This window comes from Nycticebus coucang, chromosome 6 (assembly GCF_027406575.1).
Source record: "Nycticebus coucang isolate mNycCou1 chromosome 6, mNycCou1.pri, whole genome shotgun sequence".
NCBI lineage: Eukaryota > Metazoa > Chordata > Mammalia > Primates > Lorisidae > Nycticebus > Nycticebus coucang.
This window is the reverse complement of record NC_069785.1, coordinates 9525695-9542049: the sequence shown is the minus strand read 5'-3', so window position 1 is coordinate 9542049 and position 16355 is coordinate 9525695. Positions and strand designations below refer to the sequence as shown.

Sequence of the window (16355 nt, the reverse complement as noted above, 5' to 3'; positions counted from 1 at the left end):
GAAGGTGCTGCCGGGCTCCGCTAGCTCACCATCACTGCAGAGAATATTCTACATTGTATTCATGAGACTGAGGGAAGGTGCTGCCGGGCTCCACTAGCTCACCATCACTGCAGAGAATATTCTACATTGTATTCATGAGACTGAGGGAAGGTGCTGCCGGGCTCCACTAGCTCACCTTCACTGCAGAGAATTTTCTACATTGTATTCATGAGACTGAGGGAAGGTGCTGCCGGGCTCCACTAGCTCACCATCACTGCAGAGAATTTTCTACATTGTATTCATGAGACTGAGGGAAGGTGCTGCCGTGCTCCACTAGCTCACCATCACTGCAGAGAATATTCTACATTGTATTCATGAGACTGTGGGAAGGTGCTGCGGTGCACCACTAGCTCACCATCACTGCAGAGAATATTCTACATTGTATTCATGAGACTGAGGGAAGGTGCTGCCGGGCTCCACTAGCTCACCATCACTGCAGAGAATATTCTACATTGTATTCATGAGACTGAGGGAAGGTGCTGCCGGGCTCCACTAGCCCACCATCACTGCAGAGAATATTCTACATTGTATTCATGAGACTGAGGGAAGGTGCTGCCGGGCTCCACTAGCCCACCATCACTGCAGAGAATATTCTACATTGTATTCATGAGACTGAGGGAAGGTGCTGCCGTGCTCCACTAGCTCACCATCACTGCAGAGAATATTCTACATTGTATTCATGAGACTGAGGGAAGGTGCTGCGGTGCACCACTAGCTCACCATCACTGCAGAGAATATTCTACATTGTATTCATGAGACTGAGGGAAGGTGCTGCCGGGCTCCACTAGCTCACCATCACTGCAGAGAATTTTCTACATTGTATTCATGAGACTGAGGGAAGGTGCTGCCGGGCTCCACTAGCTCACCATCACTGCAGAGAATTTTCTACATTGTATTCATGAGACTGAGGGAAGGTGCTGCCGTGCTCCACTAGCTCACCATCACTGCAGAGAATATTCTACATTGTATTCATGAGACTGTGGGAAGGTGCTGCGGTGCACCACTAGCTCACCATCACTGCAGAGAATATTCTACATTGTATTCATGAGACTGAGGGAAGGTGCTGCCGGGCTCCACTAGCTCACCATCACTGCAGAGAATATTCTACATTGTATTCATGAGACTGAGGGAAGGTGCTGCCGGGCTCCACTAGCCCACCATCACTGCAGAGAATATTCTACATTGTATTCATGAGACTGAGGGAAGGTGCTGCCGGGCTCCACTAGCCCACCATCACTGCAGAGAATATTCTACATTGTATTCATGAGACTGAGGGAAGGTGCTGCCGGGCTCCACTAGCTCACCATCACTGCAGAGAATATTCTACATTGTATTCATGAGACTGAGGGAAGGTGCTGCCGGGCTCCACTAGCTCACCATCACTGCAGAGAATATTCTACATTGTATTCATGAGACTGAGGGAAGGTGCTGCCGGGCTCCGCTAGCTCACCATCACTGCAGAGAATATTCTACATTGTATTCATGAGACTGAGGGAAGGTGCTGCCGTGCTCCGCTAGCTCACCATCACTGCAGAGAATATTCTACATTGTATTCATGAGACTGAGGGAAGGTGCAGCCGGGCTCCGCTAGCTCACCATCACTGCAGAGAATATTCTACATTGTACTCATGAGACTGAGGGAAGGTGCTGCCGGGCTCCACTAGCTCACCATCACTGCAGAGAATATTCTACATTGTACTCATGAGACTGAGGGAAGGTGCTGCCGGGCTCCACTAGCTCACCATCACTGCAGAGAATATTCTACATTGTATTCATGAGACTGAGGGAAAGTGCTGCCGGGCTCCACTAGCTCACCATCACTGCAGAGAATATTCTACATTGTATTCATGAGACCTGAGGGAAGGTGCTGCCGGGCTCCGCTAGCTCACCATCACTGCAGAGAATATTCTACATTGTATTCATGAGACTGAGGGAAGGTGCTGCCGGGCTCCACTAGCTCACCATCACTGCAGAGAATATTCTACATTGTATTCATGAGACTGAGGGAAGGTGCTGCCGGGCTCCACTAGCTCACCATCACTGCAGAGAATATTCTACATTGTATTCATGAGACTGAGGGAAGGTGCTGCGGTGCACCACTAGCTCACCATCACTACAGAGAATATTCTACATTGTATTCATGAGACTGAGGGAAGGTGCTGCCGGGCTCCACTAGCTCACCATCACTGCAGAGAATATTCTACATTGTATACATGAGACTGAGGGAAGGTGCTGCCGGGCTCCACTAGCTCACCATCACTGCAGAGAATATTCTACATTGTATTCATGAGACTGAGGGAAGGTGCTGCCGGGCTCCACTAGCTCACCATCACTGCAGAGAATATTCTACATTGTATTCATGAGACTGAGGGAAGGTGCTGCCGGGCTCCACTAGCTCACCATCACTGCAGAGAATATTCTACATTGTATTCATGAGACTGAGGGAAGGTGCTGCCGGGCTCCACTAGCTCACCATCACTGCAGAGAATATTCTACATTGTATTCATGAGACTGAGGGAAGGTGCTGCCGGGCTCCACTAGCTCACCATCACTGCAGAGAATATTCTACATTGTATTCATGAGACTGAGGGAAGGTGCTGCCGGGCTCCGCTAGCTCACCATCACTGCAGAGAATATTCTACATTGTATTCATGAGACTGAGGGAAGGTGCTGCCGGGCTCCACTAGCTCACCATCACTGCAGAGAATTTTCTACATTGTATTCATGAGACTGAGGGAAGGTGCTGCCGGGCTCCACTAGCTCACCATCACTGCAGAGAATTTTCTACATTGTATTCATGAGACTGAGGGAAGGTGCTGCCGTGCTCCACTAGCTCACCATCACTGCAGAGAATATTCTACATTGTATTCATGAGACTGTGGGAAGGTGCTGCGGTGCACCACTAGCTCACCATCACTGCAGAGAATATTCTACATTGTATTCATGAGACTGAGGGAAGGTGCTGCCGGGCTCCACTAGCTCACCATCACTGCAGAGAATATTCTACATTGTATTCATGAGACTGAGGGAAGGTGCTGCCGGGCTCCACTAGCCCACCATCACTGCAGAGAATATTCTACATTGTATTCATGAGACTGAGGGAAGGTGCTGCCGGGCTCCACTAGCCCACCATCACTGCAGAGAATATTCTACATTGTATTCATGAGACTGAGGGAAGGTGCTGCCGTGCTCCACTAGCTCACCATCACTGCAGAGAATATTCTACATTGTATTCATGAGACTGAGGGAAGGTGCTGCGGTGCACCACTAGCTCACCATCACTGCAGAGAATATTCTACATTGTATTCATGAGACTGAGGGAAGGTGCTACCGTGCTCCACTAGCTCACCATCACTGCAGAGAATATTCTACATTGTATTCATGAGACTGAGGGAAGGTGCTGCCGGGCTCCACTAGCTCACCATCACTGCAGAGAATATTCTACATTGTATTCATGAGACTGAGGGAAGGTGCTGCCGGGCTCCACTAGCTCACCATCACTGCAGAGAATATTCTACATTGTATTCATGAGACTGAGGGAAGGTGCTGCCGGGCTCCGCTAGCTCACCATCACTGCAGAGAATATTCTACATTGTATTCATGAGACTGAGGGAAGGTGCTGCCGTGCTCCGCTAGCTGACCATCACTGCAGAGAATATTCTACATTGTATTCATGAGACTGAGGGAAGGTGCTGCCGGGCTCCGCTAGCTCACCATCACTGCAGAGAATATTCTACATTGTACTCATGAGACTGAGGGAAGGTGCTGCCGGGCTCCACTAGCTCACCATCACTGCAGAGAATATTCTACATTGTACTCATGAGACTGAGGGAAGGTGCTGCCGGGCTCCACTAGCTCACCATCACTGCAGAGAATATTCTACATTGTATTCATGAGACTGAGGGAAAGTGCTGCCGGGCTCCACTAGCTCACCATCACTGCAGAGAATATTCTACATTGTATTCATGAGACCTGAGGGAAGGTGCTGCCGGGCTCCGCTAGCTCACCATCACTGCAGAGAATATTCTACATTGTATTCATGAGACTGAGGGAAGGTGCTGCCGGGCTCCACTAGCTCACCATCACTGCAGAGAATATTCTACATTGTATTCATGAGACTGAGGGAAGGTGCTGCGGTGCACCACTAGCTCACCATCACTACAGAGAATATTCTACATTGTATTCATGAGACTGAGGGAAGGTTCTGCCGGGCTCCACTAGCTCACCATCACTGCAGAGAATATTCTACATTGTATACATGAGACTGAGGGAAGGTGCTGCCGGGCTCCACTAGCTCACCATCACTGCAGAGAATATTCTACATTGTATTCATGAGACTGAGAGAAGGTGCTGCCGGGCTCCACTAGCTCACCATCACTGCAGAGAATATTCTACATTGTATTCATGAGACTGAGGGAAGGTGCTGCCGGGCTCCACTAGCTCACCATCACTGCAGAGAATATTCTACATTGTATTCATGAGACTGAGGGAAGGTGCTGCCGGGCTCCACTAGCTCACCATCACTGCAGAGAATATTCTACATTGTATTCATGAGACTGAGGGAAGGTGCTGCCGGGCTCCACTAGCTCACCATCACTGCAGAGAATATTCTACATTGTATTCATGAGACTGAGGGAAGGTGCTGCCGGGCTCCGCTAGCTCACCATCACTGCAGAGAATATTCTACATTGTATTCATGAGACTGAGGGAAGGTGCTGCAATGCTCTGCTAGTTCACCATCACTGTAGGAAGACGTAATAGATTATGCCATGGTACTTGGGAAAGCAAGCATATTAAAAAGAAAACAAAAAGTAGAGATAAAACAATTATTGGCGACTGTCATGTTTTTGTTTCTTCTCCTTCTTTTAAAAAAATTTAGGTTACGGAGAAAGCAGAATTGGTTGCTCACAGAGAAAAAGCCTTAGGAGGAGTTCCATTTCATCACACAGATACACAGAAACTCCACAGCTGACCACCTCCCCATCTTAACCACCTCTGAGTGTTGACCAGTTTGTTACAGTCCTTGGGTGGTCAACTTACAGAAGTTCCACTGTATTTGAAATAGGAGGGTTGAATGCTTCCATTGTGAATCCTATCTTATAAATTTATTTCCAGATATTTCCTGTTTCCTTTATATGTCTATCTTCCTTACAGGACTGTAACCAAACTCCTTTGGGGTGGGATCTCACATTGATCTTCACCCATACTCTCATCCATCCCTTACATGTGTTGAGTCCTGGAATATGGTAGCTGTCCAGCAGAAGTTCTTAAACAATTGAAATGAAGAGCACATTTCATGGATTCTAAAATCTATCTTTATTTTAACATTTTAACATTTCTGCAACCAGAATGCATCTTAACATTTAACGGCCTGTCATAGCTGCTATTGGCTGGGAACGGAAGTGATGACCTGATTTGGACAAAAACTTCAAATATAACATTTCTTCATAATTCTGAATTATGAATGTTCTTGGTGACACAAAGACAATGCTGAGTAGCAAACAGTGGTCATGAAAGACGCTGGGGTGAAGACTGATTTAGAAGTTAGGCTCTGAGCATGAAGTTTTAGGAACAGTCCAATCAATTTATTTTGCTTTTATTTCCTTTTTATATAAGCTAATGGGTGACATGTGGCTTAGAAGAAAACCAAGGCATAAACAAATTTTCAAAGCTCTTTCAATAGTAATATATTTTTAATAATTTGGATAATAACAACCTATTTTCACAAAATCACAAATGTTTATCCCGATACATTCAGTTATGTTTTGCTTCCCTCATAACCTGCCATCATTTCTACTCTCTGAAAGTGGAGTCCTTAAATATAGTGTAATACTTTATAGAACTCTGTGTAGCCTCACATTTTAAAGATCTAGTTGTAACAGGGATTTAATAAATGCATATTAAACATGAACTTGATAAATTTACTAAAATCCTGAACTAACATAGAATCTGTTGAACTATGTCTTATGCTCTATGCTTCATTTTTCATTTAATAATTTAATTAACTGGGAACCTATTACAAAAGTATATAATAGCATCATTAAGAATATATTATGCAACAATTTAATTCAAATATAAAACATTGTTATTAAGATTTAGGATTTTAGGTTCTACTTATAAAATGAACACTATCATTATCCGTAGATAATTTTCTTTGTATTGTATGTATGCATGCAATATTTGAGGATACAGTTTTATATCAAACATTATTTGATTTTTTGATAGCCTATCTAACCCGGAAATCTGTGTCACAACATTTTTAGGCAAACTTACCTCTTACAATGATGTTTGTGGACTTTTTGGCAGGGTTTCCCACATTGTTATTGGCGATGCAGCTATAAATACCAGCATCATCTGAGGTGATGGCAGGTATGGTCAATGTGCCTCCATTCAAAACAGTCTTTTCAGGCAGAGTCCCAAAGGACCTGACCCAGGTGAGAGAAGGCGTGGGCTCCCCTCCTGTCGTAACACACACTAATGTTATGGCCTCTCCAGGATTTACAACTATAGGATCATCCACCAAGAGTTTAATTGACGGAGATGCTAAAAGACATAAACAGAAGAATGTGCACCTCATTAGATATGCCCCAACCAGAGTTCAACAGTGTTCATTCATTCAAACAAAGTGAACTGCTGTTCTCTTTAGCCTAAATCATACTGGATCATTCAAGTTTAAACAAGATTTAACGGCTTCAGATGTTAATTAAAGAGTATAAAATATGCCATTACATTAAGCATTTTACACATGAAGGGCGGGATTCAAATTTTGTTTCCCTAGATTATGAAATTTGAATGACAAAAGTGACTCATGTTTTAAAACAAAATATCCCTTTCTCTTTTAATGTGGGTGATCATCTTTTGTTTCTGTGATTCCCAGTATAAATAGCATAGCAATTTAGACCTTGTTTTCCATGGTAAAAATAGTCGCTGATTTCATTTTTGAATGTATGTCAAGTGAGATGATGAGTTTTCTCAACCGAACACAACCAAACAGAAAAAAGCACAGGTCATCTTGTCTCATACTATTGCATGATTCTAATTTTTGCTCTTGAACAACAAAATGATCTGATTTAAATGCAGAGCTCATACTTCATCTCTAATCTCTTGAGTCACACGGTCTGGGCAGTGAGTTCTCATAAACACTGCTTTAAAACATAGGAAACAAACACACGAAAGCACAAACGTAGCCGTCAAATCACACCTGCCGCTGCTCTCATGTTTGGGGTATAGTCATCTTCCAGCGAAAATAAGTCCATCGCAAGCTTTCAGGTTAAAAAACACCAAAGTAAACATCCAATCAGTGGGAGATGCTATGTGATAGCCTTTTCACCAAACACTCAAAATAGAAACTACAAAAAAAAAAAAACTATATTCACATACAGCATTGTTTTCCCGCTTACACTGCAGGGCCATCCTAAATTATGTATCCCTAAATAAAGATGAGAAATGCACTCTACTGACATCTGAGTCCACACTTTCAGAAATACTTTATGTGAAAGTTAGAGCTGCTTTGTATGAAATCAATCCATATTAGAAATACTCAAACGGTTCAATTCTGCTGTGTGACTTTTTCAGATACTAACTTTAGCTTATAGTTGGAGAATGTTTTCTCAGAATAAAAGTGAGATTTCTTGTGTGGTTCAATATTGCCTGCCTCTTAAAAAAAAGAAAGAAAGAAAGAAAAGGAATGAAGAAAAGAATTCCACGTCAAGGGTGCAGGGGGGAGACACGAGGCGCCTCTCCATTCAGGGCCTTTTCAGATGTCACTGTATTATTCTAAATAATATGAAAACATTTTAAGTATCATATAATATTATCCCTTCTCAGGTCTTGCCATTAAATTATAAAGATTTATGGCTAAAAACCCTTTGGGAAATGTACATCATGGAAATAATATGCATGAGCTCTTTATAGATGCTGGTTGTCGGCCCGTTATGGGATGTATAAGATGAACAGGTTACTATTCTATTGATTGTTTCCTGAGCTGTACAGAAGCGTTTTAATTCAATCAGTTCCCATCTGATAATTTTGTTGTTGCGGTGATTGTCCTGGGGGTCTTCTTCACAAATTCTTTGTCTAGGCTGATGTCTATAAGAGTTTTTCCAATGTTTTCCTTTAGAATTATTATTGTTTCATGCCTTAGGTTTAAGTCTATTTTCCATTGAATTGTTTTCTGTGGGAGGTGGGAGATGCAGACCCTGTTTTCAGTCTTTTATCTGTTCTACTCAATTTTATTGTGTGTTTTGTCAAAGATCAGATAGCAATATGAGGACGGTATTAAATCTGGGTATCCAGTTCTAATGTACTCCCCTATATCTCTGTTTTTCTGTCAGTGCCATTCTGTTTTAGTTACTATAGCCTCGTAGTATAGTTTGAAGTCTGGTAAGGTGATGCCTCCTAATTTGTCTTTTTTGCTTAATATTGTTTTTGCTATTCAGGCCCTCTCAGCAAGAAAAAAAATCAAACAACGCCATAACAAAATGGACAAAAGACATGAACAGAAGCTTTTCAAAAGAACATAACGGCCAATAAATATGTAAAAAAAATGCTCACTGTCTCTAAGCATCAGGGAAATGCAAATAATACTGCAGTGAGGTATCACTTCACTCCAGTGAGAATCACTTCTATCAAAAAAAAAAAAAATCCCTAAACAGATGCTAGTATAGATGTGGAAAGAAAGGATCACTTATATACTGTCGTTGGGACTGTACACTGGCACCCCTTGTATGGAAAGTCATATGGAGATAGTAGCATGAGATAGAGCAATCTCACTATTGGGTTTTTACCTGAAGGAAAAAAAGAGTCATTTTTATCAAAAAGATACAGACAGTTAAATTAACAATTTCAAAGATGTGGAAACAACTCAAGTGCCCATCAATACATTAGTGGATGAACAAAGCATGGTATGTGTACACTGGTGAGTACTTACTACTCAGTCACGAAAAGTGGCAACTAACACCCTTTATAACGACCTGGACAGCACTGGAGACCGTTCTTCTAAATGAAGTGTCACAAGAATGGAAAAACAAATGCCACATCTACTCACTATTAAACTGGAAGGAACCAATCGACATCCACGTGCACATTTGGTAGTAAAACTCAGTGGGAGGCAAACAGGTGGGAGGAGAGAGAAGGGAAGGTATAAGTTCACAACTAATGGGTACGATGATGCTATCCAGGTGACGGAAGCATTTATAACTTTGACTCAGTGTACAAAAGCAATTCATGTAACTAACATTTAAGACTCCCACAATATTCTGAAATCTTTTTTAAAAAGAAAATAGCATGCAAAAGTCACAGGAAAGAAAAAATGGTATCTCAAAGAATTATTTGATGTCGTTAAATGGATAGAAGGTGTTGCTAGTTAAATATTCCAAAACTAGATATGATAATTATTAATATGTTATGGAGAGGTACAGGAAGTAAAGCCCAACATGAAGTAAACAGCATAATCTTACAAAAGTATTTGGTTCAAACATAATTATAGAGGTACTAACATGTACATTATATTTACAAAGGTTAATTTGTTTTATATCACATTTTAGTCAAATTAAAAGTCCCCAGGCCTAAAGACCACTAATAGCACATATTTCGATGGCAGGAACACACAGCGGTGGCATTCAGTCAAGAAATACATGTCCCTAAAATTGATTTGTGTAAGGATGCATTGTTTGTATTGGACACTGTTTAAAGAAAAAAGTTCAAGAAAATTTCAAAGCTCACTTAGGACTATACGTATAACAGTAGGATCACTGTTTTAATTATCACTCATTGTGGAACTATATTCATAGTCTTATTAAAAATTTTTTCCTTTTCCACATTTCAGCTGAAAACATAGTGTCATCCATGTTAGTTTTACTGTTAATGGTATTTATTTACTCTGATTATACCTGAAATTAAAAATAGCCCAAGGAGACCACAAAAGACTAACAATTTCAAGACTTTATGAATATTCATATGTATTTTAGTACCAAAATTTTCTAGCTTTAAATTCTCCCTCAAAATAGTTAAAATCATTGTTATATTTGTTCTAGCATCTGGATTTCAGTTCCTTAAATATTACTTTTTTTTTAAACTATAAAGCTTTGCTTAAGGACCATCAAGACATTAGGATTTAGCAAGCTAAAATATAAATCATGTCCTAGAGAAAAAAAATAGAAAAAACATCAAAGTATTTCTGCATATTCTTAAAAATATTTTTTTTTTTTTTTTTTTTTTTGTAGAGACAGAGTCTCACTTTATGGCCCTCGGTAGAGTGCCGTGGCCTCACACAGCTCACAGCAACCTCCAACTCCCGGGCTTAAGCGATTCTCTTGCCTCAGCCTCCCGAGTAGCTGGGACTACAGGTGCCCGCCACAACACCTGGCTATTTTTCGGTTGCAGTTTGGCCGGGGCTGGGCCTGAACCCGTCACCCTCGGTATATGGGGCCAGCACCCCACCGACTGAGCCACAGGCGCCACCCTTAAAAATATTTTAAATAGAGCGGTGTCTGTGGCTCAAAGGAGTAGAATGCTGACCCCATATACCAGAGGTGGTGGGTTCAAACCCAGCCCTGGCCAAAAACTGCAAAAAAAAAAAAAAAAAAAAATTTAAATAAAACATTTCCTATTGGATGGATCATTTGCTAATTGGTGCTACATAAAGATTAATGTAAAACACTCCAGGTTGGTCACTTTGTTCTTAGAGACTTTCAAGCGTCCACATTTTCCACTTTCATATCACACTGTATAATATCAGCCAGGCTAACACTATGGCCGTTCAGTCAGAGGTTAAGTATTGTGGTTGCATTCTGTGAAGTCCACAGTAAGGTCAGTGGTTCTGGAGAAAGACACCTGACTCTGCCACTTAATAAACTATGTGAACTTGGGCAAAATCTTTCTTTTCTCAGTGCCTCAATTTCTTTGTTAAAAAGAGGAAAACAATTATAATGATCTTATAGCACTGAGGAGATTTAACATGGGTAAAGTCCTTGCAATCATAGCTAATATAAAATACGCACTGAATAGGTGTTTTGTTTTGTTTTGTTTTTTGTCATTGTTTATATTACCATCATAGCCTGACCTAGGGCTTGGAAATTAGTGAGTGCTTAATAAATATGAGTAAGGGAAAATTAATAAATGAGTAAGGATAAAATATGTGGTTACTATAACGTGCAATTATCCTGATGGGATATGGCAGAAATATTTTAAGACCATTTTTACTTTATTTTAAATACATCTGTACACTTTGAAAAGATATAATTAAACTTTTTTGTTTTATAATATTAATACTTGTATACTGAAACTATTTTTTTTTCAAGATTCAGAATTTTCATGGAGAAAAACTTTATCACGTACCATGCAGGTAAATGCTATTTTTTCACAGTTTCCTAAAACTGTCCTACCACGCTGAGTCCATCCATTATAAGCTGCATCTTCTCCACTTTTGTAGGGATATAGGACATGAAGGAAGCCCAAATTCAAGACACTGGGTGAACTGCCCTTTGCTATGCAAGGTTCAACATGGAAGGCCACACAGCACATGCATTTCCTTATTACCATGAGAAAAGCTCTCTGTTCTGAAATAATTACAAAACCTAAATGTCCATTCATTCTTCACAGCACAGCAACATATGAGACAGATTATTAAATTTAGCTCATTTATAAGTAATAAAAAATTCCAACATAACGGATAAAAATGGGACAAGAAAAACACTGCATGGGGCAGCATGAAATTTGTATTTGAAATGCTTACACCAAACTAAGATGAAAAATTAGAAAAACGTGATACATACAAAGTGAACAAAGGAAATCCTTTCAATTAGGTAAAACATTTACAAAATCATGGATTGTTTTAACAATGTTTACAGTTACTGTCAAAACATGGCTCAAATTACATAAAAGTAATTTTACTCCACCAGCTGTAAACCTTCTCTGTGTACACAGTGCTTGAAAATAGCTGCAATACCAGGCTGACTTTCAGACTGGTGTCCACCAGCGTTTAATGATGGAAGGCAGAGGTCACCACAGCAGTTGTCATGGAAGTGGGACTCTCTTGTTCAAAATCAGCTCTGGAATGCTGGATGCATTCTGTGGGAATGGATGGATGGATGGACGGACGGACAGACAGACAGGTGGATGGACAGATGGACAGACAGACATTAATGGTCCTGGGAGAGAAAGGATGAGGGAAAATGATAAGAAAGTAAGAGAGCGGAAGAGAGAGAAGTGGAGAGGAAGGGAGGGGAGGGGAGAGAAAACCTGTGGTTTCCATTTTACGAAATTATAAACCTTTAAGAGAACTTCAGTCACTGCAATATAGAGAATAAATATATTAGAAAACATCTCTGAGAAAGGGAATTCTTCTCATATCCCCTTCAGCACCTCTTTTGGTACACAAAAAAGAAAAGTTTTCTTGGACTGAGTAACAGATACTTCACTGGGCCCAAGAGAGGGATAACAGGCCTCTTGATGTCCACACCAAATCCCAAACGTTTGGATATTCAAGAGCAGCAAGGATCGGTATCACTCTTTCCATTTGAGATCACTGAGCATGATTGTCGAGACAGACAAGGATATAGTTCAATGATGGAAAAGAATCCTCGTCCCAGGGAAACAGCTCCTGGCTATGGCGAATGGAAAGAGCAGGTGGCCAGTCAGAACCTTGTGTCAGGACAACAGCAATGAGAGAGGGCTCAGGAAATATCCGCCTATCCCCTATACAAGGGTTCAGATTATAAGCTCCGGGCCTTGGCACAACAGAATTTACACAAAATGGAAACTCCAAATTGACAGAAAGAAAAGTTCTGAAATTATGGCAGAATAGGGGGTTGAAAGTGAAGTAAAATTGAATTATGAAATAATAAAGAAAACTATATTTCTTTCAAACCTGAGTTTGTATACTGGGATTCTTGCCCACTAGAAAGTTTAATGAAACAGTTCCTCATAAGATCTTCCGGGTGTGGGATGCAAAGATTTAATTTGGGCTTCGTGACAGTACATTGTGTCAAAGAGAACGCCCTTTCAGTGGAGGCCGGCGACTTTGTGAGTGTTCTGTTTCCCCTGCTACTTCTCATAATAGGTAAACATGAAAATACACATGATTTTAAAAACCTGAAAACAAACTACATCTTATATTCTTATAGACTTTGGCCTTCTATAGATCTGGGGCTTTTAATTCTAAAACAAAGAGTCTAGATGTCCATCTAGATTTTGATTAAATGGATATGAAGCAGTTGACTACTCATTAAGTAGCCATTTGCCTTGAATTCGAGATATTCAAACTCAACTTAGAGACTTTTTTTTTGTTGTTGGAATGAAAGTAATCTGAAAAATTACAAAGTAACCTAATTAATAAGGAAGATCATTAAGGATGAGAAACATAAAAGAATAAAGTTAATTCCAATTTAAGACATGCTCATCCAGGATACTATTTGCATAGTTTGAATCCTCCCCAAAGCAGGCTCTGACCCAGCTCTTCATTTGGGCTGAGATCACAGGAAACATGTTTAAGGAGCCGAGAAGAGTGACAGGGAAGGAAGCAAACCCAGAAGAGGGGTACTAATAAGCAAGTTATCACTGTGGTCAACGCCTTGCTGCTGGGAACCCCCGAGAGACCAAGTAGCAGGTGCCGAGAACTCTCTCTCTGAAGAACAAGGTAATCAGCCAGAGGGTTTATCCACCAACTCCAGTCCTGCATTAACTGAGGATTATTCTGTGTGCCACAACTTCCCAATCTCATGCTCTGGCTGAACAGATTCCTACATTCAGAGAAAGTCCTCAGACAGGATATAGAACACGGAATCCAAAAAAAAATGGCAGCAAGCTCTAGGTCAGAGTGGGAGGAAAAGGCCAGCCACTCACCATGTCTCCAGGACACTGTTTCCAGTAAATTCAATAATCAGTGATTGGCTACATGGAAACAACATGAGAAAGATTAAAAAACAAAGGAAAAACAGGGAACGGTACAACATAAAATGCATGGGAGCACAGTGTGAAGCAGACAGCAAGTTAAAACATACCCTTCACTGTCTACTTCTGTTCCATGATCCTACATTTTTAAAATCATCAAATGTTTAACAGATGCTATGCAAACCCAGTCTAGCTTGTGTGTGGAGAGGCATGTGTAACCCCTGCCTACAGACTCCAGGAAGAGAAAAATGCTTCCCTTAGAAGACTCGTCATTTCACTGGGAGAAGGGATCACTGCGCTTTACACATTTCATTGTAATCCATTTCAACATGTATTAATATTTCACTGAAATAGAAGTAGCAGTGAATATTTGAGAAAATAAAGATGAGAAAATATATTAGAAGTCGATTTGAAAACTGAAAATAATACACCCATTTAGTTGGGGGTTATTATTCAAATGCTATCATTCACACACTGATTGATTTTCACAAAGCTCAAGAATGACATCATACTGGAAAATTCTATTAAAAACGATGCTTCAGGATATGAGGCGATATTTGCAATAGTTTTCATAAATCATTTTTAATGCAGGAGAGAATTTTTGCTACAAATATTGAAGCCAACATGGCGTTTTCATTATTTTAGAATGTGCAGGGGAAATATTTTTGGACATGATTAAGGACAAAGTGCTCTTTCACCGAAAATTGCATGGAAGTGTTTTTCAAGAGACCTAATTCATAGGACCATGAGTCCTGAAGCAGAGAGTCCCTGGATGAGTTTTGTTGGCCTGGTGTAGTCTCTGTTATTATTATTGTCAGTGAACAAATGCCTTTAGGTACGGTTTGTTCTCCCTAGTACAATACACTCTCTCTATTCATCTATTCAGGATGTCTTTCTAGAGCATCTACTGTGTATCAGCCTCTGGAATAGTCCCCTGTGACGTATCAGCAAAGAACACAGCAACAGAATCCTGCACTCAGAAGCTTACAGCTTGACAAGAAGGGAACCAGCCCTCTCCCTGTCACTCTCACGGTCTTCACAGAGTTTATTGGTTCCATCACCTGCAGTGTCTCTGAAGTCATGCGCATGTGTGATCCTTAACCAAGACATCTATGTCATCAGAGAGAGCAAGTAAAGAAAGCTACCTAAAGATTCATTCTTCAGGGAACTGAGACTGGGCGGCGCCTGTGGCTCAGTCGTTAAGGCGCCGGCCCCATATACCGAGGGTGGCAGGTTCAAACCCGGCCCCGGCTGAACTGCAACCAAAAAATAGCTGGGCATTGTGGTGGGCGCCTGAAGTCCCAGCTACTCGGGAGGCTGAGGCAAGAGAATCGCTTAGCCCAGGAGTTGGAGGTTGCTGTGAGCTGTGTGATGCCACGGCACTCTACCGAGGGCCATAAAGTGAGACTCTGTCTCTACAAAAAAAATAAATAAATAAATATAAGAAGTGACACTTACATTTGAATCTAATTATTAAACAAGATAAAGAGAAAAGCTGGAAATAGAATTTATGTTCTAAGGCGAGCAAAAGTTGACAGAGCCAAGGAGATTAGCATAGTCCATAAGCTATTCCAATAGTTGGGGATCTACTACCTAACAGTGTGAAAGGTTATCACAAACACTGGAATGACTTGAGGAGGAAAATCTGTAGCACCACACATCTCCTGCCTTGGGGCAACAGTCTCTACTGTCCTTTCCAGCAGGTGAGGTCTGGGCAATCTTGTTCTCATTTAAATTTATAAAAAACTGAGCATTCATCTTCAGGAGCGGACACCTAGAGGGCATCACTCCAAAGGGCAAGTCCAAGCTAACCACTTCCAACCAAGAGATGTGCTATCCATGACATCCTCTCGTTCTTCATGGAGAACACCAGAATTTTAAGAGCAGTATTAGACCATAGATATCTTAATCACAAGAGCAGCAAATCATGAACTTTCTATCTCTTCTGTCTAGACCTCACTCCCAGTAAAGCAGTCATCAGATAATTTACCATGCTCAAGTAACAATGTAAACTCTTGATCAAAATTTCCAGCTTTTATCCAGGTCAGCTGAGTTGCTTCCTCTTTTATATGAGCATAGCTTTTCCTGTAAGAACCCCTCCATTAAAACGGCTGCCTTTACTCTTTCACTGTGAGAAGAGGACATCAGGGCGAAAAAGTTAGTATTTCTCTACTTTGTACCACCAGTACTCAGCAGAGGATCGGACAAGGAATTTGGAGCTCAATAAAGTCCTAGTGAATAAAAAAATGTTTAGTTAAAAAAATAACAAATAGAAACTCCATCAGAACCCGTCCCAACTATTCATCATAAATCTAATTTAAAAAACCAGTGTGAAAGAATGTGATGGATGACTCAGGATTTCATGAACCATTTATTGAAAAATCCTACGGAGGAACCCGAGAATTCTTTCACTATTCAATCCATTT

The 16355-nt window shown here is 40.9% G+C and overlaps 1 protein-coding gene across 3 annotated transcripts in view; it reads right to left on the bottom strand.

The window, feature by feature from the left end:
* The window catches only part of MDGA2 (MAM domain containing glycosylphosphatidylinositol anchor 2), an 838509-nt gene that overhangs the window by 308635 nt on the left and 513519 nt on the right, over positions 1-16355 (bottom strand). For all 3 annotated transcript variants that reach the window (XM_053595463.1, XM_053595464.1, XM_053595465.1), the window contains one exon: positions 6313-6582. In XM_053595463.1, coding sequence (XP_053451438.1) covers positions 6313-6582 — 270 coding nt within the window. The remainder of the gene's footprint in view (positions 1-6312; positions 6583-16355) is intronic.